This window comes from Chelonoidis abingdonii, chromosome 4 (assembly GCF_003597395.2).
Source record: "Chelonoidis abingdonii isolate Lonesome George chromosome 4, CheloAbing_2.0, whole genome shotgun sequence".
Lineage (NCBI taxonomy): Eukaryota > Metazoa > Chordata > Testudines > Testudinidae > Chelonoidis > Chelonoidis abingdonii.
The window spans coordinates 41,573,624-41,594,822 of NC_133772.1; the positions used below are offsets into that span (position 1 = coordinate 41,573,624).

At 44.6% G+C, this 21,199-nt stretch overlaps 1 protein-coding gene across 6 annotated transcripts in view; it reads left to right on the forward strand.

The window, feature by feature from the left end:
• The window catches only part of BRSK2 (BR serine/threonine kinase 2), a 495,363-nt gene that overhangs the window by 423,248 nt on the left and 50,916 nt on the right, over positions 1 to 21,199 (forward strand). For 4 of the 6 annotated variants that reach the window (XM_075065085.1, XM_075065087.1, XM_075065088.1 and 1 more), the window contains exons 10-13: positions 6,183 to 6,347; positions 7,142 to 7,239; positions 12,978 to 13,128; positions 17,138 to 17,203. In XM_075065085.1, coding sequence (XP_074921186.1) covers positions 6,183 to 6,347; positions 7,142 to 7,239; positions 12,978 to 13,128; positions 17,138 to 17,203 — 480 coding nt within the window. The remainder of the gene's footprint in view (positions 1 to 6,182; positions 6,348 to 7,141; positions 7,240 to 12,977; positions 13,129 to 17,137; positions 17,204 to 21,199) is intronic. The other 2 variants (XM_075065086.1, XM_075065090.1) reach the window with 1 other exon arrangement.

Sequence of the window (21,199 nt, forward strand, 5' to 3'; positions counted from 1 at the left end):
GAGTTTTCTTTTTCAATGAGGGCCCAAATCTCCACTAACTTCCACCTAATGGAGTCATTTTCACCTGTGAAAATGGAGCATAAAACTACCATTCTGATCGAACAGTGTTTAATGTCCTCTTTGCACTCACTTTGCATGGTCTATCGATGCTAACAAGATTAGACTGGCTGTAGACAGAATTGTGTAAAGACCACAAGCTTTGCAAAGCACTTTAGGCTTCTATCTGTTTGATTTAATGCACATTACGATCCAATATAAAACCTTTATTCATGGTCATGGATAGTTTAAGATGGCCGATGAGTGTCCTGAAACTTGTACTCAGTGCTTGAGAGGTGGTTTCACTTAATTCTTGAAATGGATACTCATGGTCATGTTAATGTATGAAAAACATTTAGTTGTAGTTAAGAATAATCATGCACCTACATGAACAGACAGACAGAAACACACACATACCCACACACTCTGAAAGTTCCTGGAGCATAAGCTCCTTCAAAAGAAAGTACCCACTCAACAAGCTGCTGTCACATATTGGTCCAACTTGCCTCCTAGTAATGTGATAGTCAACGGACTCAAGTGTTTCAGATGGATTTTTTTTAAACTGAGATAAATTTTCCAAAATGCAGCTGGATTTTGTGACAAAAGATTTTTGACCCAGAACATATCTTGCCAAAAATCAGCAGATGAGCATCAGTTTTTTTCACTTTGCCAATAAACCTAATGGATGGATGAGATGAGCTATCATGGCACACCCAGAACTATCATGGCACAACCAGAGGATGCTAGGTTTACTAAAGAAATGGGAAAACAATGGTACTAATTCTGATTTGATTAGCACCTGCGTAATTCCACTGAGTTTACACAGGAGTAAGTGAGATCTGAATCAGGCTCATTGTGCGTATCAGTGAGATACAGGTTAGAAAATTTGTGAGAAGGTTTAAAAAGCCTACCATGGGTTGGAATCATGTCCATTGCATGTACCATCACTCATAAGGGTGGAAGTATTTGTAAAGTAGCGTTACATTTGTCATAAGGTATAATTCCCAAATCTGAACCTTAGCGTCCAAAATTTGGGTACCTGCATGAAACCTCTAAGCTTAATTACCAGCTTAGATCTGATATGCTGCCACCAATCAGGACTTTGGGTGGAGCCCCTGATTAGCTCCAGTCTCCCCAAAATCTTCCCTGGGGACCCCAAGACTCAGATGCCTTGAGTCTCACAACAAAGGGAAATAACCCACTTCCCTTCCCCCCTCTTTACCTCCTCCCAGGCTTCCCCTCCCTGGGTTACCCTGGAAGATTACTGTACTTAAACTCCTTGAATTACAAAACAGAGAGGACAATTCACCTTCCCCCCTCCTTCTTTTTCCCCCTCCCAGTCTTTCCCTGAGAGAGACAGTAATCCTGGCACAGAGATTCCTATCCCCTTGAGCCTCAACTAGAAAAGAAAATCAAACAGGTCTTAAAAAGAAAGCTTTTAATAAAAAGAAAGAAAAGACATAAAAATCGTCTCTGTAATCAAGATGAAAATATTACAGGGTCTGTTAACTTATAAAAAATGAATAAACAGCCTTATTCAGAAAAAATACAATTTAAACATTTCCAGCAAACTACACACTTGCAAATACCGAAAAACAATGTAAAAGCCTATATTGTCTTTCTACCTGTACTTACAACTTGGAAACAGAAGATTAGAGAGCCTGGAGATAGTGTGATCACCCTCAGAGCCTAGAGAGCACACAGACACAGAACAAAGGACCCACACCCAAAACTTCCCTCCCTTGAGATTTGAAAGTATCTTGTTTCCTGATTGGTCCTCTGGTCAGGTGTTGTTTGTTACCCCTTTCCAGGTGAAAGAGACATTAACCCTTAGCTATCTGTTTATGACAACGTTCAACTGGCCTTTTAAAAAATATGTGCAGTTTATAGCTGTTATCCTGTGACATGGTTTGACATGCACGTGAGCTGAAGAGCAACAAATCTGTCATTTGCTCCAGTCGTGGAAGAGAACAGACAATACAGTAATGCCAATCATAGCACAGAGGTGGTGATTTTCATTACCCGAAGCAGTGAAAGCCTTGCAGGCGATGTGCAGTTTCGTCACAGATTTTTCATTTACTTGATGAAGAAGTCTGAAAGTTTGTGAGTTCATATACAGCCTGATTTTTGTCTGATCATGATCAGGTTCAGATCACAAGGAGAGGGCACTCCACAGTGCACAAAAGATAGCCACCAGTGCTCTGTAGGCATCATGGCTCATTGCCTGCCATAAACTCTAATGTAAATGAGGCTTTGCGATGGCACGCTGCAACCAATTAGGGATCCTAGCTGGAAATGCAAATTCTCAGGTGATTTTGAAAAATATTCATTTCTTTTTCATCCCTTTTAATTACACTGAGGTTATCTGCTGGTAATATAATGAATGTTTAACAGAGCCAATCCTGACAGTCTGGCCTTCAGGCAGATGAAACAAAAGACACAGCCACCTAAGAGCTGAGTCCTGCAGGCACCTACTACTGGGCATAGGACTTGATCCCACATAGCTCACTGAAGTCAAGAGCAAAATTTTCATTGACTTTAATGGTTGAGGGTCAGAGACACAGTGCTTGCTCATTTACTGCTCTAGGGCTAGATTGTGGTAACCCTTCCTCTCCTTTCACAATGACTTACTCCAGGAGTAGTGCCTTTGAAATGATTGGGACCGCTCCTGGAGTAAGGTATTACTCAACGTGATCAGGTGTATCAGAATCTGACCCTCAGGATCAGAATTCTGGTACCTTTAGTCATGCTGAGGAGAACCTTACTCCACAAATAATCCCATTGACTTCCATAGGGTTTTTAGGTGGAGTAGGACTCTACTGAGCCAGAGGAATTGGGTCAGAACCTGACCCCGAATGAGTAGTCCCCATGAAGTCTGATCCTATGTAACACTAGTGAAAATCCAGAGAGCAAGGTTCTGTTTCCTTTACTTGTGTTTAGTCCCTTATTCCACAGAGAGAGCCACTGAAATAAATGGGACTACCCAATGTAAAGGAGATAGAATCTGGTCCATGTTGATTTAGCGTTACTCTGGATTTATACCAATGTAAGTAATGGCTGTATCTGTCCCTATTGAAACTACTGATGGTAGTAAGTATTACGGGCTGGATGGTGACATCCTTACTCACATGGCTAGCTGTGTCTCACCTCTGTTTGGCTTCATTGACTCACAGAGTATCCTCTCCCATTGACTTAACTGGGATTATTTGACTAATGGCTCACTCATGTGAGTAAAGGCTTCACAATCTGGCAGTAAGCGCCTACAAGATTAGGCCTTGAGTATGTTTTGTGTAAACGGGCTTTACCTGTATCTGCTGCACTGCATCTGTTGAGTACTCTTTTTCCAGAGCTAAAAAAAATGGTTACACCAAGATAGGAGAGAGAGTAAGAATCCCTAGCAAGTCTTTCCAGGTGTGTTCAGTGATCTATGGTAATACATTCAATCTGTGAAGCACTGCCGAGGATACATCTTTAAAATGAATTTTAACTGCCTCAATGGGCTGGATTGGCACCGTACCCCTTGGACTGACCAAGGTGCAGCACGTAGCTGCACTGCCCCAGCACACAACAGAGGCTAAATAGTGGCTCTGAGTCTCACAGTTCAGTCTCTGCTTTGCCCTTGCTCCCTGGGGGGAAATAAGCTGTACCTGCCCTTTTCCTGGCACAGCCTGCTCCCCACGCAGTACTGTGCTTCACTGCTCTGGCTGGTGCCTTGAGGAATGGAACCTCTCTCCACTCACCTGTTCAGCCTGACAGTGGCTGCCATGTCCTGTGCCTTGTGACCTGCAATGGAGGTAGCCCATCCAGGCACTAAGTGCACACCTGGCACCCATCCCTCTCCTCTGTAGATGCATGGGACCAGCACAAGCCCAGAATGGGTTAAATTGCGTGACTATTTGTAGAACATTTGGATTATTTCCTCCAGCCATCAAAGGGAAAATTCTGCCCCCAACTCCACATGCCGCAAGGGACACGGAGGGACTCTGGTGCAGGTTTCTGTAGCCCACAGTGAGGGGTCTGTACCACATGTGAATTCACTACCCATGCCCCTCCGCTGCATAAGGAAGGGAGACCACCAACAAAAAGGCTGCTATAGTCTTGAGGCTGCCATGGCGTCCATAGAGCCTCTCGAGAACGTGCAGGATTTTTCCCTGCCCAACTCCTGCAGGCACCCCAGCGCCAAGTCCATCTGTCTGAGCTTGGTACAGGTTACAGGATTCAATGCCTGTGAATAAACTCAAAGGATACTCAGTGTGCTTGCACTTTATATTATTCTGTCTGCTGTATCTGCAACGAAACTTGGCATGTTATGTATAGCCAGAGTTTTTTGTTGCAGTGAATAATCAATATTTCCTGCTTCTAGTGAATGAAATGAGACAATTTATATAAGAAGTTTGTTTTATAATCACCTTTTAAAAAGTATTGTGCTCCTGTTACTGATTGCTTTTGTATTCCCAGCTCTTCTAGTGACTGGCTGTCTGACCTTGGGCAAGGCCTTTGGGCCAGAATTTTCAAACATGGTTGTCTAAAGATAGGTATCATGGGGTACGTCTACACGGCAATAAAACACTTGTGGATGGCCCGTATCCGCTGACTCAGGCTCTCGGGGCTCAGGCTGTGGGCTATAAAATTGCAGATAGATGTTCAGGCTCAGGCTGGAGACTGGACTCTGGGATCCCATGAAGGGGGCATGTCCCAGAGCCCAGGCTCCAGTGTAAGACTGAACATGTTCACTGCAATTTTATAGCCTTGCAAGCCCAAGTCAGCTGACACAGGCCAGCTGAGGGTTTTTTATTGCAATATAGACACACCCTAAGTGCGTATTTAGGTACCTAAATAAAAAGCATGTTTTTTAGAAAGTGCCTAGCATCTTCCTCTAAACATCAGGCCTATTTAAGATTTCTCAGGTTGGGCACCAGAAAATTGAGGTACCCTAAATCACTTTGGAAAGTTTGTACTGCTCTGAAGCTCATCTCTATTAAAATTACGGATGGTGATGTCAATTAGTTCACAGTTCAAACTTTGGGAGGAAATTGTTCAACTTCACTTAGCCCAAGGTCTGATCTGCTCATGACGCAGCATCTCTAAGTGGAGTGATTTATAACTGTAAGATATCAGGACACTAAAGCCTTGGCTACACTTGCAAATTAGAGCACATTAAATCAGCCCCAGGCACCCTAACTCCTGAGGTGTCCACACTGGTAAGGCACTTTGAGAACCTGGACTCCACAAGAAGCATAGACCTTGCTGTGCCCTGGCTGAAACGCTGGGGTGTCAGTGTAGATGACGTGTTGCATTACTGCTCTGTGATTGGCCTCCCATAGTCCCTTGAAGTCAAGTGGCCACTCTGGTCATTGTTTTGAACTCGGCTGCAGGCATGCAGCTATCCCCTTTCAAAGCTCCGTTTCTGACAGCCATTGTGCTTATCTGCTCTGGGACAAAGCAACCATTACTGGGGAATGCTCCTGCTGCAGAGGCAGGTGTTTGTGCATGTGTGAGAGAGAAAGGCGGAGGTAGGGGCTTATGTCGGGGTTTCCCCCTGCCGCTATGGGAACTTATGAGACAGCATGCTGACACACTCTCTGCCCCCCAAAACACAGTCTCTCCCCCCACATACACACAACACACTCCCTGTCACACTCCACCACCACCCCATTTGAAAAGCACACTGCAGCCACTTGCACACTGGGATAGCTACCACAATGCACTGCTCTCTGCGGCATTGCAAGAGCTGCTAATGTGGCCATGCCAGTGCTCGTGCAGCTGACAGTGTGAACGCACGGCAGCACTTTCCCTCCTGCAGTCTCCGAGGACTGGTTTAACTCCCGGCACTCTACATCTGCAAGTGTAGCCATGCCCTAAGCAGCTGCTAGTTCGTTTTGAGTTAGTACGATGGGAGCTCTTATTGCCTTTCTGCCCAAACAGGGAAGTTTCTCATTAAAGGCCCAATCCTGCAAGATGCTGATCACTCTCAGCTCCCACTGAACTTGTTCTGAAGGGAATTTCTGTCTGCCTTGCAAGGCCAGGCATTTCAATGGAATTTTAACATTCTTTTTCCATTTGTTATTTTAGCCTCTATCTCAGAGCAAGGGTTTCACTTGTTGCTCACCTATCTCTCTCTCTGTCTCTCTCTCTCTCAATTACAGAGGGGGTAAGAATGAACCAGAACCAGAACAACCAATTCCTCGAAAGGTGCAGATTCGTTCTCTCCCTTCCCTGGAGGACATTGATCCAGACGTGTTAGACAGCATGCACTCGTTAGGCTGCTTCCGCGACCGAAATAAACTCTTACAGGACCTGTTGTCGGAAGAGTACGCATTCACTCAGTCTTAACAGTGGTTTGGTGTCAGAGGCAATTAGAAATGGGATATGGAACCTTTTATTTCTAGAACACCTATATGAAAATGACCCCAGTTGGGAGGGACTGATAGTCATTTCTCCTGCCCTGGCTGTTCAGTGGAAATTAGTTGGGAGGGAGCGGGAGGTCTCAGTGTATTTCTTAAAGCATAGGTGCCCCCATCACATAAATTACCATTGCAACTGACATCCTTATTAGAGAGATCAAGGGCTGAATGACCCATGGAGGCTAGAATTGCCTCTCTCAACCTCCAGAGTTGATATCTGCAGATGAGGATTCACATACATGGACAGGACAGCGTGGGGAATTTGCATGGTTACTGCCTGTGCAGTGACTGCATCTGTTGGTAAATAAAAGACTTCAGTTTCCAGAGTTCTGCCAGCTTTCCTAAGCATTATGAAGGATCATCTAGTGGGCACCAGACTAGGACCCAGGAGATCTAGCTTCAGTTCCTGACTCAGACACGAACTTCCTGTCTGGCCTTGGGCCATTCACTTATATTTACCCTGTACAATGGTGGTATTCCTGCCTTCCTCAGAGGGGCCTTGGGAGGATCAAATCTATTGATGTTGTCAAGGCACTCAGATAATATGGTGCCAGGGGCCAGATAAGAAAAGAGATAATTAGATTTGGGTTATTTAGAACATTTGTGACTATTGTGTTTGATGGGGGAAAGGTAATCTGCATTTTTTTTCTCTGGCATCTGCAGCAAGTTAGAAGGTTTCTCCCTTCATTTATTTTTTTCAGAGAAAACCAAGAGAAAATGATTTATTTTCTTCTCCTTGATCGGAAAGAGAGGTATCCCAGTCATGAGGATGAGGACCTGCCCCCTCGGAATGAAATAGGTATTTCAAACGTGGTCCCAGTCACCTTTGACCCATTTCAGTCTGTCTCTCTTGACTTTATCTTCCTGTTGTTGCCATTCTCCCTCCTCTTTTCCACTGAAACAGGCTATGATGGTACTAATGTTCTCCGAGGCTCCACCAACCTGGGAAAGTCAACTGTGCTGTTGAGCTAAACGTAAAAGGTCTGCTTCTCAGATACACTGAGGCCCTTTTATACCTCTCTGGCAACATGACAGGCCTTTGTATTTGCGTTAGAAAGGTTTTAGCAGCCTGAAATACAGCTGACCACACTGTAGTTGCACAGGCCATACAGAATGAGTTCCGCTGCAGTATTGATATATTAAAGATATTTTAGAACAATTTTCAAACGTGTACTGGGCTTACACATTGTATCCTTTTGCCTGTATAGCCAGGTGCTCCTTTACCACTGTAGTGCTCTTGTAATTCTATTGTTACTTATTATTTGCATTGTGAAGCCACAGGCATAGACCCCACTGTGCTAGATGCTGTACCAACACAGAACAAAAAGACGTTCCTGGCTCCAAAGAGCTTACAGTCTAAGTCAGCTGTTCTCAGCCTTTTTCTTTCTGAGGCCCCTGCAATGTGCTATAAAAACTCCACAGCCCACCTGTGCCACAACTGTTTTTCTACATATAAAAACCAGGGCCAGTATTAGGGGGTAGCAAGCAGGGCAATTGCCCAGGGCCCCACACCATAATGGGCCCTGTGTAACTAAGCTGCTCACGCTTCAACTTTGGCCTGGGTGGTGGGGCTTAGGAAGGTGTAGCTTTGGCTTTCTGCCCTGGGCCCCAGTGAGTCTAATGCCAGTCCTGCGTGGCAGACCCCCTGAAACCTGCTCACGGCCCACCAGAGGGCCTCGAACCTCTGGTTGAGAACTGCTGATCTAAGTGACTTCAACTATACATGGCTCAAAGGGAATCAAAAATATGTAACTAATAAAATTTTAGAAAAGTACCTGAAATAGCATTTCTGTACATAGTAATGTTGTGTTTTTAGGCCTAGTATCTCATGACCTTCAGGGCTAGAAGCAAGTGCTGCCTCTCCCATTGAAATGCTTGGACTCTCTCAGTCCTACTGTGTGATGAAATATTAAACTTTAAATCTGTCACTGCTCCAAGACTCATGCCCTGGGCCTCAGGTCTGTGCAGTTTTTCTAAGAAATCTCATATGTGGAGGAAACTATAAAACACTGACCTGGCAGGCTGATTTTTAACAATGTGACCTGCCTGAAGCTGCAGGGAGTTTGGAACGTTCGCATGCTCCTGGTGGAGATGGGTTAATAGGCAGAGTGTAGATAATGTGGTCAAAGGTGCCTGATAAATTCAGTTTATCACATGGTTCTGTAATTTATCTATTTAATCACATGTACAGTATATCACTACCACATAAGTTTTGTGTATATTTGTGTGTGTATGTATATGTCTGTGTATTCCTGTCTTCCTACAGTGACTTATTGACTTTTGACTTAGATAGATGATTTTGCAGCACAGGACCAGGGCTTCCCTAAGTCACAGATACTTCTGCTATTGAACGGCAGTAGCAGCGGTGATTGAATCATTACCTCCAGTGCATAAGTGAATGCAAAGCTATGCCCTAACTATGTCATATACCTCTTCTCCCATCTCCCAATCCTGTCCCTCCCACAACATTTTCACTTGCTGGTTCAAATACTGATCATCTGAATTGGAATTTTCTACACCAGGTGAGAAAGAGTTCCCCCATAGAGGTAGGTTATCTTTGAGCCAAATATAACACTGTGCTGTGATAGCACATTGTAGAATCCCCAAGCATTATTATTTGAGTGTTAGTAAGATCGACTTCCTTTCCCAGAGGGGATTTCCATCTCCTCTGCTGCCAGCAGTGTCTCTGGGAACATGGGGCAAAGTTTAAGTAAGAGTAATCATGCTTCTGATGAATATCTCCTCATTAGCCATGAGTACTGACCTTGCTCAAAGAGAGAAGAGGAAGGGTGAAGGAAAATGGAATGGATTTAATCGTAACTGCTCTGAGAGACCACATTCCTCAGAGATGCGTGTTGCCCGAGCACTTGCCAAATAAAAGTACCTGAGCACATACTGAACTCTTTCTCTTTCTTTGTATGGTACAGCTGGGAAAGAATGTGAGCATAGGCTTCTGAATTCCAGTTGAAGCTAAAGGGAAGATCAGACTCTATCTCAATAAACTACCCTTCCCTTCCTGGTTTCCTTTTTGTGTTTGTTTCACTCTGTGTGAAGATCTCTCTTTCCCAGAGAAGTAGGAGAAAGTTTTCTTTTTCATCATTTGAGGCAATGTTGTATTACTTTTCTCGCTGCAAAGCTTCACCGGGAGCAGAAGTGCACAAGCAGGAAACCTTCCTTCTTTTGCTCTCTGTGTTGCTGTGTAATCTTGTTCGTTGGTATTTTATTAATACCAGTTTAGCTTCTGCGGGGAGGGCTTCTGTCCTCTGACGTTGTCGCAAATCGGACCTGAGAGGTTGGAAGCTGAGATACAAGCTGACAGAGCTTCTCTTGTGTCAGAGGAACCTTCAATGCAAAATGATGCTTTGAAGGTTAAATGGAAAATGTGGTGGAAGGGCAGCTGTGGGGAGTCTGCAGGGCCAGTCCTCCTGTTGTGGAGCCCTTTGTAAAGCAAAACATGTGACAGCTTCCTCCAAATCTACAGCGTCGCCTCCTCAACCCTGCATAACCATGGCATGCTCTAGCCTGCCTCCAACTTGCTTTCAGCTGCCTTCAGCCTTTGGCAGGATAACTGTATTTAATTGTCAGTGCAACTTAGTTACTTCATCATCATCATCATCATCACAAAGGCAAATCCCAAAGGATTGTAGCCTCCTTGCAGATTGAGCACACCACAGATTGATCTCTTGGTAGGTCCTTAAGACAGTGTGGCTGAATGTTTGATCTGTGGCACTCTTACGCACCACCTCAGCTTTTGGTGACAACAGGAGTGGCATCCTGTAACAATATTCCTTGGTAAATATGCTTCAGAGTTAATTGGTCTTCCAGCCTAAGAATATATCCATGCCAATGTAGAAAGTCACCAAACTGAAGTAAGACTCACTGACCTGTAATTCCCAGGATTGCTCAACATTTGCTGCCCTCCAACCTTCTGGTATAGTAACTGATTTTAAGGAGAGATTGAATATTTTAGTTAGCTGTTCAGCCACTTTATCCTTGTGTTCCTGCAGAAGTCTTGGGTATATCCCAGCCAATCCTAATGACTTGCTGTTATTAGTTTGTGGACAGTTCTGTATCTTTAATATGTTTAAAAAATAGGTAGATATCTTCCCAACATCTTATGTGGTAGAGTTTAATGCTAAGGAATCATTTAGTTTCTCAGTAATATCTTTATCCTCCTTAATTGCTCCTGTTACTCCCTGATGGGCCAGCTGACCTACTGTCCTGTCCACAAGCTTTCTGCCTCTGATATATTTGCAAGATGTCTGATAATTTGTATTTGTCTTTGACTACTTGCACTTCATAGTCTTTCTTAGCTCTCTCCTAACTCCCAGTTTACATTTCATAGATTCATAGATTCTAGGACTGGAAGGGACCTCGAGAGGTCATCGAGTCCAGTCCCCTGACTTTGTCTTGCCGTACTTAATGCTCCATGTTATGGGTGTCACTTGGGCTGGATTTCTTGCTGAAGCCTCCTATTTTGATCTAGTTTGGCTCAAATTACCCCTTGAATCTTGGCATTTGATTAGACAGGTTTTTTTCTTCCCTTCTTGCTTCCTTTGTTGTTGGGGGTTAGTCGTACCTTATGTGACTCTGTTACTCTGCCAAAGTAACCCCCATGCCACATCTGAGGATTTGCCTTTCCTTGCTTTTGAGTTAGCCTCTCTCAGACTGGCTTAATCTTTTATTTTATTTTTAAGTCTCCCTTTCTAAACTTTAGTGTCCCCAGGCTAGTCTTTGATATCATCCCTTTGCTGAAAACATTGAACTTAATTAAATTCCGGTCACTGTTGCTTCGTGATTCAGCTACAATTCCTTTTTGAACCAACAATAGCATGTTACGTAAGACTAAGTGGAGAACAGCTTCTCTTCTTGGCTTAGCTGTTTGAAGCAGCAATCATTAAAACGGTCCAGAAATTATTTCTGTAAACCTTGTCCCAATGTTACGTTTGACCAGTTCGTTTGTGTGCAGTTGAAGTCACTCACTGTTATTGCTTTCTTGGATCTTGCTGCCTCTTTGATTTATTGGTTTGTTTTTCTGCTTCCTTTTTAACAGGAGAAATATTATTGTTAATGATAAATATTAAAAATGATTAGAGGCTTCACCTTGGTCAGACCCCATTGTGCTCCATGTTGTTTGCACATACAGTAAATAATAGTTCCTTCCTATGGGGCTTACAGTCTAGAAGACAAGACATAAGAGATAGATGAAACAAGCAAGTGGGTGGAGGTAGCAGTGGAGGATGGCATAACCAAAATAACCAGAGTATCAATACTGATGATGATGACTGATTATTATTATTATTAATAATAATTAATAGAAGTATCAGGAATGGTCCCCTGGGGGATAGCTCAGTGGTTTGAGCATTGGCCTGCTAAACCCAGGATTGTGAGCTCAATCCTTGAGGGGGCCATTTAGGGAACTGGAGTAAATATCTGTCTGGGGATTGGTCCTGCTTTGAGTAGGAGGTTGGACTAGATGACCTTGTGAGGTCCCCTCCATCACTGATATTCTATGAAATACCAGATCTCTTGAGGGAAGGGTCTCAGAGAATGTTTGTTGTGAGTTCTCCAATGGAAGAGGCAAACAATGTTCTCTCTCTAAGGTATTCATTAGTCATTGGAATTAGATAGGGCTTTACAGATACAAACAAACAAAGGGCTTTAAACAGCCTGACTTTGAAAACAAATCCCTTCTCCTCTCACTTGCTCAGCTGTCCTTTTCTGTATGGGTGTGCTACCATCAGAGTCAGGATTACCCAGTGATTAGGGCACTAGCTGGGGACTCAGGAGACCTACACCACCACAGACTTCCTGTGTGACCTTGTGCAAGTCACTTAGGGCCAGATTTTTCAAGGTATTTAAGCAACTAAAGATCCAGATTTTCATGGGAATTAGGCACTTTGGTGCTTTTGAAAATCTCTCTAGACACTTGTCTGCATCTTTAGGTGCCTAAATACCTTTAGAAATCTGGTTTCTAGTGCCTCAGCTCCCCATCTATGAAATCGGGGTACTAGCACTGGCCTACCTCCCAGGAGTGTTGTGAGGATGAACACATTACAACTGTGAAGTGCTCAGTTACTCCAGTTCCATATAAACACCATATATAGATACATTTCACTAGCTCTCCAGTCACCATAGAGTCACCCAGGGTAGACAAGACCTTAATTTTTAATGTAAAAAGAAAGTAGGGAGGAAAGAAACTCCTAAACTTTCAGGCCTAAATCATTCTCTTCCCCACACCACTCACTCCCCTCCCATCCCATGCTCGGTAGATCAACCTTGACTGTTTTTTGAAGGTTTCCAAGCAGCATCTGAGACATATGCATTGTTTGGCAGCCGTGAAGAGGTGAAATTTGGGACTTGAGGAAGAGGAGATTGCAAATGTTCCTTCCTCGTCGTCAGGGGACAATCAGCCCTCTCTCTGTGGAGGGAGGTGCGAGGGGGATTGCTGAGGGAGGGCTGCCAGACTGTGCCGGCCTGAAGCACGGGAGATGAGCCTCAGCCAGACTCAGCTGACTGCATTCTCTCTGTGCAAAGATCCCCCCAGGAAGCGTGTGGATTCCCCAATGCTGAACCGGCATGGGAAGCGGCGGCCAGAAAGGAAGTCGATGGAGGTTCTCAGCGTGACAGATGGAGGTTCCCCGGTCCCAGCTCGCAGAGCTATTGAAATGGCACAGCACGGACAGAGGTAGGTAGCCCCCATAGCCAGGAAAGATGAACCTGGTGCTCCTGGCCTCCCCTACTTCCCCTCTACACCCTATACACAGGAAGAGTTTGAAAAAATGTTCTACCCACACCAGCATTGTAGAAACATCAAGCAGCACTCGTGGTTACTGGCACCATCGTCTCAGTTCTGTCCATGGCATGAGGGTCCTGTCCACACTCAGAATCCTACTGTGTCATGAGAATAGTATGAATCTGGAGAAACCCTACCTGACTCCTTTGGGTGCCTCTCAGGGTGCTTCTCAGGGCTAATGTCAAACTCAGTATGGCCCTGATGCTCATAGCTCACTGGATTTCTTAAGCATGGTGGGTATGTATCTTTCCAGTTCTCTCATATGCAAGGAAACTGCTGCTGTTGTGATATGCTGGAGAGGAGTGAGGAGGAATGGTGTCCCCAGGGGAACTGCTATGCGAGCTGCCCTTCTGGTTGTGGTGTACCATGGAGACGGTTTCCACACTCATTACAGGAGGGCCACACCAACGAAAGGCAGAAAGAAAGCATGTGGATTTGGAATTACACAGAGATATATCAATCTGTATCAAAGAACATCACACGTACATATACTGTCAATGCTTTAGCTTGTAATTCAGCTTTTGTGACATGGTCTTTTCCCTCAGCTGTTAAGATCTGCTCAGGAAGAGTCTCCTGTGCCCAGAAGCTCCTTTTGCTGGCTGACAGCTGGGCGAAGAACATGAAATAAAGACATTCAGAGGCCCTTAGAACTGCCTGCGATTCTTGTTGGATGTCTGAGGCGGTTCTAGCCCTAGAGTGAAGAAAGCTATTCCCTGAGAGCTGCTAGGATTTATTCCTGGGGTCCATGGCTGGGTATCCTTAAGATTCAGTGTCTGAAAGGTTCCTCATCATAGGTCAGACAGGACACCAGCTTTATTCCCCCCCTCCCATCCGACAGTGAAATAAAAGGATCTGTATAGTGATGAGGTAGCTGTTTTGGAGAAACATGTTTCACAGAGGCCACTGATGTCAAAGAAGGCAGAATGAAGAGTAAGGCTGAGCACCCTGGGAACAAACTGTTACCAAGCAGTAGTCACTAGAATCAGACATCCACCTTTTCCCCATCTCGCCTTTAATATCCAGTCCTGGTATCTGGAGGCCCTGCTGGCCCATGAAGGTCTCACGTATGAGACAGCCGCTGGTGCAGTGTGCAGACTTCAGCACTCCAGCTGCAGACAGTCTGCTGTCTTTGTACGTTGCTGTACTCTGCAGCTGCTTTCGGGGAGCATTTACCTAGGTGAAACAACAAAGAGGAACCAGGAATAATGGTGACACAGACAAACTGAGTTAGGAGCAAATCATTCCACCAGCCTAAAGCTTCCTGGCCTGATCCTGATGTGTTCTGATACTTGGAATGCTCCCTGCCACCTCTCACCTTTGGCTTGTGAGTCCATAACAATATGTCGGAAAGCTAAAAAAAAGGAACTCAAGGACTCATATTATCCTGCGTATTCTCTTTTGCTTTGAATGGCCCATTCTCCCCCACAATTGGAAAATGTTGCAATATGAGGTGATCAGTGGAAAGAGACACAAGGGGGATGTCTGAGCTTATCTCAGAGACACTGGAGAGAGATGCACTGGCGGCATGTCAGTGAGGGATAACTCTAGGTTAACAAAGGCAGGACTTATGCCAGAGGTATCAGGGACAATCAAAAGGAATACACTGGGAGAGTGTGTGCAGCAGACAACTTCAGCTAAAGCAAAACATATAGGTCTGATCAAGGACAGTGGAGGGGCACACGCTGACATTATGAAGGATGATGCCCAGTTCAGGGGTGCATATTCTGGAAGAGATTAAGGGGAAGGTGCTATTTTATTTCAGGCTCAAGCTTTCATTACTCAAACACTCTCCACATCTGTAGATGACAATGGCACAGTATGAGTTGCTGGCAGTGTGATGATTTATAACATGAGCTGGCTTCATTAACAAATGCCACTGCATGGAGAGTGTCTGGGGACGGTGCACTGCTGATAGGGGCACCATCTGTCAGAACAGTCAGTAACAAAACGCTAGGTGCCTGCAGCCAAGAATCAGGCGTTTTAAGGCTAGCTGTATAGTATTCAGCAGCAAGTGACCCACAGAGGGTGGATTTTGCAGCACTTCTTAGCCCTGTGACTTTCAGGGGGTGGTGCTGCCCTGATATTCTCAGTCTGGGCAGATGGATATCCACTGCTTTATTCCAGGAGGATTGTACTGCATTGGGAAGGTGAAGAGAGACTGAAGAGACAGTCCTGGTTAGAGATGGATGACTGTAAACTCCAGGAAATATACACTCATTGCTTCCTTCACAAGCTACCAGAGATGCTACTCTAGCTCAGTGGGCAAAGCACTCCCTTGTGACTTGTATTTTAGTCCCACTGCAGTGAACATCTGTTTATATGCAGAAAGAGGATGCATGTGATAGCCTGCAGTTGTATGTGGATAAATAACACACTTGACATCCAACCTGGGACTGTAAGAGCCTATAATCTTGATATTATGGGTTTGATATCCTCTTAGAATAGCCACTCAAGCTTGAAATAGGGGACTCAAACCAAACAGGTTGGTAAAAGGGCTTTTGTGCTGAAAGCATTAGGAAAAAACATAGCCCTTCAGTGACTTAGTCCTGGAGAAGAACAGTGGAACAAGTGAAGTCCTGCACGACAACTGGCTTCCAGCTTACAAGCTGCTGCCCACCCAGCTCTGCTTGAAATAATGGTGTTGGCCCCTCTAAATGCTCTCTGTTGTTTCTCTGACTGTATGTGACACACTAAAAGCACACAAACGCCCACATCTGGTGATTAGGTTTGGTTTTATCCTGATTTTAGCCAGTCCAAATGTATTGAAGAGGAAAGTGGTACTGAGCTACACCACTGCCAGTGCTCTTCTTTCCCACCCATTTCAGACTGCTTGGCTCCTCCTAGAAGCCACAGCTTCACTCCTGCCAAGAAAAATGTCAGAGGGGAGGGGATAGGTACACAGAACACTGTAGACACCTCATGGCACTAAGAACCTTGTGAAATGGACAGCCCCTTCTTTAGGTGGTGTCTGTTACCCCTACAGCAGCTGGAACCTCTCCTGGGGTGCCAGGATCTTCACAGTGGCAAGGGTCAGAGTCGAGAAGATTTGCTCAAACTTCCTAAAGTTAATTCCATCAACTATTCATTTTCCTTCCATTCTTTTTCTTGTGGGTTGCTGAGGGGAATAGCACAAGTGAAATATCAGCCAGTGCTGGCAGGCTGTATTGTGTAGAGCAGCTTTCCCCATAACACAGAGCTTACACATAACATAGACCTCCTTTAGTGAGGCTTTTAGAGTCCTGCTTCTCAGCTGCTGGGATTCTGACCAAGTTTGGGAAGCAGAATGGTTCTTTTTGAGGATGGAGAGGGGTGTGGGACTGGCAGTAATGAGCCATGAAGAGTAGAAAAATAAAAGAGGCCCTTAAGAAGATCTGTTTGCAGTTTTGAATCTGTGCCCAGTGTGTGCTTAGTGTTAATGACTTGCCAGAAAGGCTTTCAGATTCCTAGCAGGAGTAAGGAGGTCTTTGCTATTTTCACATTCAAGCATGGTCCATCTCCAGTGAGAAATGTGAGCAAGTGGACTCCAGCTGGGGTTTTCAGTGCAGTAATGGAGAGCAGGGTGATGGGTGTGTTTGTTGGGGAGGTCACAGACCATGACAGACTGGGAGTCTACTCTTAGAGAATACTTCTACAGGAGTCTGATTCTGCCATGTGCTGAAGGCCTCAGCTTTCACCAAAGCCAGTGGGGCTGGGAGTTGAGAATGCTCAGCACCTTCAAGAGATGATCAGCACCATTCAGGATGGAGCCATACTTCGGAAAGGAGCAGGAAAAGTGTTCTGGAGATTTGCTTTAAAAAGGACCTGGGTTGGGAGGGCTTAGAGTCAGGAACGCTTTCAGGTGAATCTCTTTTATGAATGTCCATATTAGTAACTCTGTTTTCTCACTTTGTTCCTGCCATAGTAAAACAATGTTCAGTAAAAGCCTGGATATCTCTGAAGCCAATCCCAAATTCAACAAAGAAGAAAGGTATAAACACTGACAATCTGTTCCTCTCCTCTACCTCACTGCTGAGACCTTAAAGATGCAGCTCTTATCTTCTCCATGTGGGGATGCAGCTGCTCATACCTAGAGAGAGACAGGGACGGCGGGCGGTGTTTTGTGAGGGGGAGGGGTTGGGTGTGTCTTCTGCAATAGAATGCTATGTATTTTTGTATACGACCCTTCATATGAATCTCTCTCCAAATGCTTCATGCACAGGCTGTGGCTGTCTTAGGATTTCCCCCTAAAATTTCATATTATTGCTACCGCTGATCCAGCCCCCCTGGGTGTTCACAATGGTGGGAGTACTAGTGGGAGTGTGTAGAAAGGTGACTGGTATTTTAAACCACCATCTTACCTGAACCTGCTTTGAGAAAGGCTGAAAATACTGAGCTTTAAAGGCCAGCAGCCATGTGGAGCTCTACCTACACTACGCTCCCATCATTGCTAACTCCAGTGCAGCTGAGCCAGCGGTAGCAATGGTGGGAAGTTTTAGGGTCAGAAGAAAAATGCCTTCAGCCAAAGGGTAGGCTTTTTAAGGCTGATGTAGATACACGAGCCAAAGAGAAAGAAAAGGAATATTTGTGGGTGAGATTGAATCAGGATGCTAGAGATTCAGTGGCTCAGGAAATAGTTGCAGGTAGATGGGAAAGAATAAGCGAAAGGGCAACTCCCGATTGCCGCAGAGAGAGGCAAATGGGGCCGGGGCAGAGAGGCCACCAAATTTGGGAATTTAAATAGAGACAATTGGGTTCATTTACAAAATTAATTTAGCCTTTGGAGGAAGAGGGTGTTGTGAAACACTGAACACCAGAGTGGTGGAGCTCTGTTCTGGTGCTAACAATGAGCTATAGCAAATGGGTAATTCCCCACCATATTGTAGCCCTCCTATGCTACATGATAAAGACAGTGCTTAAAAACCCTTGACCTTTTCCCCAGTCCTTATCTCTTGCACCTTGAGCCAGTGTGGTTATGTCATTATGGGATTTCCTGCCACTGGGCCATGTGCAAGTCTCATGGGGAAAGTGGGTGGCAGAGGGAACACCCTGTCAATTAACAGTCTGTAATAACGACAACACTGGGCATTTATATTATGACATTAACTCACAGATCCGTCCAGTTAAGGGGCCAGAAACAAAAGCCACAGCCAGTAGGACAGAGGCCTCTCTTTGGCACTGAAGTGGGAGGAAAGTTGAAGGTTTCACGACAAATCTGGAGGAGCCCCGCTTCCCTTTATACAGAAACCTTGCCAGTTTAATATAATCAAGTGCCTTTAAATATAAACCCTTAGAGACTTCCCAGGTGTGAGGGTGACAGTCTCCCTATCAGCCTTTCATAGACTGACACAATCAATTGAACACATGGTTTAAGGGCCCTGCGGCTCCCACAGAAAAGAAGGGAGAGCATTGAGTTTGCCAGCAGATGGAGGAACAGATCCTGAGACAGCACACCTGGTACTCACTTGTATGAGACCCAGCAAGAAATGAGCAGTGCACCCAAGCTGTCAGGATCTCATGAAAGCTTGTGTCTAGGAAGAGGTAGTGGATTGCCAATGGATCATGCAAACCTGGTTCCTGAGACTCGCAGCACTGTTATCGTAGATACAGGCCTTTCATATCCCCCACTCTAATCCCTCACTGAACCAGAAAGCAAGATCTGATGAATTTCTGGAAGCTTGGGCATTTCTTGTTAGCCCCCTCTAAATTATTCCAAGACTGCTCAGAAAAACAGCCCTTCCACAGTGTTTAGGACTTATTCCTAGGTACAGAAAGGCCTTTTCCTCTAGTCTGTGACATGAGAACTGTCTCCTGTCTCCCCAACTCCACTGGTTTCCCTTTGCCCTTCTTCTGCAGCTGTGCAAAGGGTGGAGAAAATGACACTTCAGGAATTGCTGGGAGAATCCCTTAAAGACACAACTGCACTTCTAGCTACATCACAGAGGAGGTGTTTTCAGAGGGCAGGAGGGCTGGGCTGGGCTTCTGCAGGAAAACCTCCTAGAGGCCTCTTTATTGAAAGGAGAGCAGTGAGGAAAGAGATGGATTGGCACATTCCCTGCCACCTTCCGCCACATTTTTTATCTTTCTGAGTGTTAAGCTGAAAGGGTCTCCAAAATGGGGAAAATAGGTGGGAGACTAAAGGAAATAGTCTTCAAATCTGCTAATGGATCAGGGAGAGGAAGGAAGGGCAGCAAAGAGAACCCCAGCAAAATGACCCCTCTGGGGCTAACTAATCATGGTGGCCACTAAATCATTGGCCAACATTTCATTCTCCAGTTTTTTTATTTCTCTTTTTTAAAAGGAATACTGCATCTTTAAGGATCCTTCCCCTCTAGATGCACATGGTTGTCTTAGTAGCTGAGGCCACTGTCCCTCTCTCCTCTCTCTTTTTTCTCTCTTTTAGCTCCCTCTTGCTCCTTTCAATGTTTTCCTTCTTCTGTATCTGGGTTGCTGCAGCTCCGTAGTTCACTTGCTTCAATATTGCAGGGAATGCACATGTCTGCGCTGCTGGGTCTATTGTGTCCTGGGTTTGTTATTTTTTTAACCTCATTTCCCATCTCTCTTTCCCCTAGTCTCAATTTGCTTTCTGTTCTTTGTTAAAATCCTCAGTGCCTTTCCCTTTGGGGAAAATAACTCACAATGAAAGAAAAGTGAATAAATCTATATACACACATAATGTATGTATTTCAGTACACTGTGTGTGAGTATGAGTGTATTTTATATATATTTACACACACACTAGGAACCAAATCCTCCTCTCAGTTACATCCATTTAATGGATTTTCACTGATATAACTGAGAACAGGGTTTGGCCCTATGCATATGAATTAGGATTTTATCCAAATTATAACTCCAAACCAAGTACCAATGGAGTGTCACTCATGCATAGGAAAAAGCACTCACTATAATGCTTCTTTCCACCTCTCTGTCAACATACAATATAGTGACTTTTTTTTAAAATTGTATGTGAGTCTTAAGTTTTCTTAAGACCACCCCCATGTTGCCTGGCACAGCGTTCGGAACAGTCACATAACAAGAAGCGCATCTGGCTGTGTTTATAAGTAAACTATGAAATCAACTTGGCAAATGCTGAATTTGGCATTTATGGTGGTGATCATCTTGTGGAGGATTGACCGGCCATGGGTAATTCTGGCAGCTAGGGAGCCTGTTACAGAAACCGAAGAGAGAGAGAGAGAATAATGTTTCTATCCTACTTGGAGTTTGGTTTAATATCAAACCAGAGCTTTTCACATTAATCAAAGGTCAGACTGGAAAAATAATAGATATCGATAGTGTCCCAATCTAGCTCACAATCCAATCAGAGCATAGAAAGTTTAATAAAAATAATCCTACCTCCTCCTTGCGTGCTTTGATCAGCAGTGAAAAATTAAGAATGTTGAATATTTAAATTGCTACCATCAAGCTTGAGTCGACATCCCATGGGGATAAATGGACAGTTCACACCTCTTTTAGGGTTGGTTTACACTCTGTTCTCATTGGAAGGCTATCTCTGCAACTTCTAAGGCCTGGAGGTTTGATTTATTTTAAATGAAAAGTTAGATTCTGGAGCACAGGATCGCATCCCCAGGGATAAGGACTGGCATGACACAGCTAATCTGAATCCCTGATTTTAACACAGTAAATGCTCCCTCATGGCTATTAAGCTAGTATCAAAGCATGGTTTCAACTTTGCCTACAGTCTCACTCACTGGGCTCCCAGACTGGCTCAGAAATGTGTATTTTAATGACCAATACCTTTCCCAGTTCATGCATAGAAAAAGATGCTTCTCGCCAGGTCAGTTTGAGGGGCAGTAAGACACTGTGCTGAGCAAAATGGGTGCAAAGAGATCAGCTTCCTTTTTAACACTCTGATCTAACTGTTCTTCATCTAAGAGATGTTATGGAAACAAAACAAGGAACACAAACCCCCGGCTCTGCTGGCTGGTTCAGTTGGGTGGTATTGGTTTCCCTTAACACCTTAGTATAT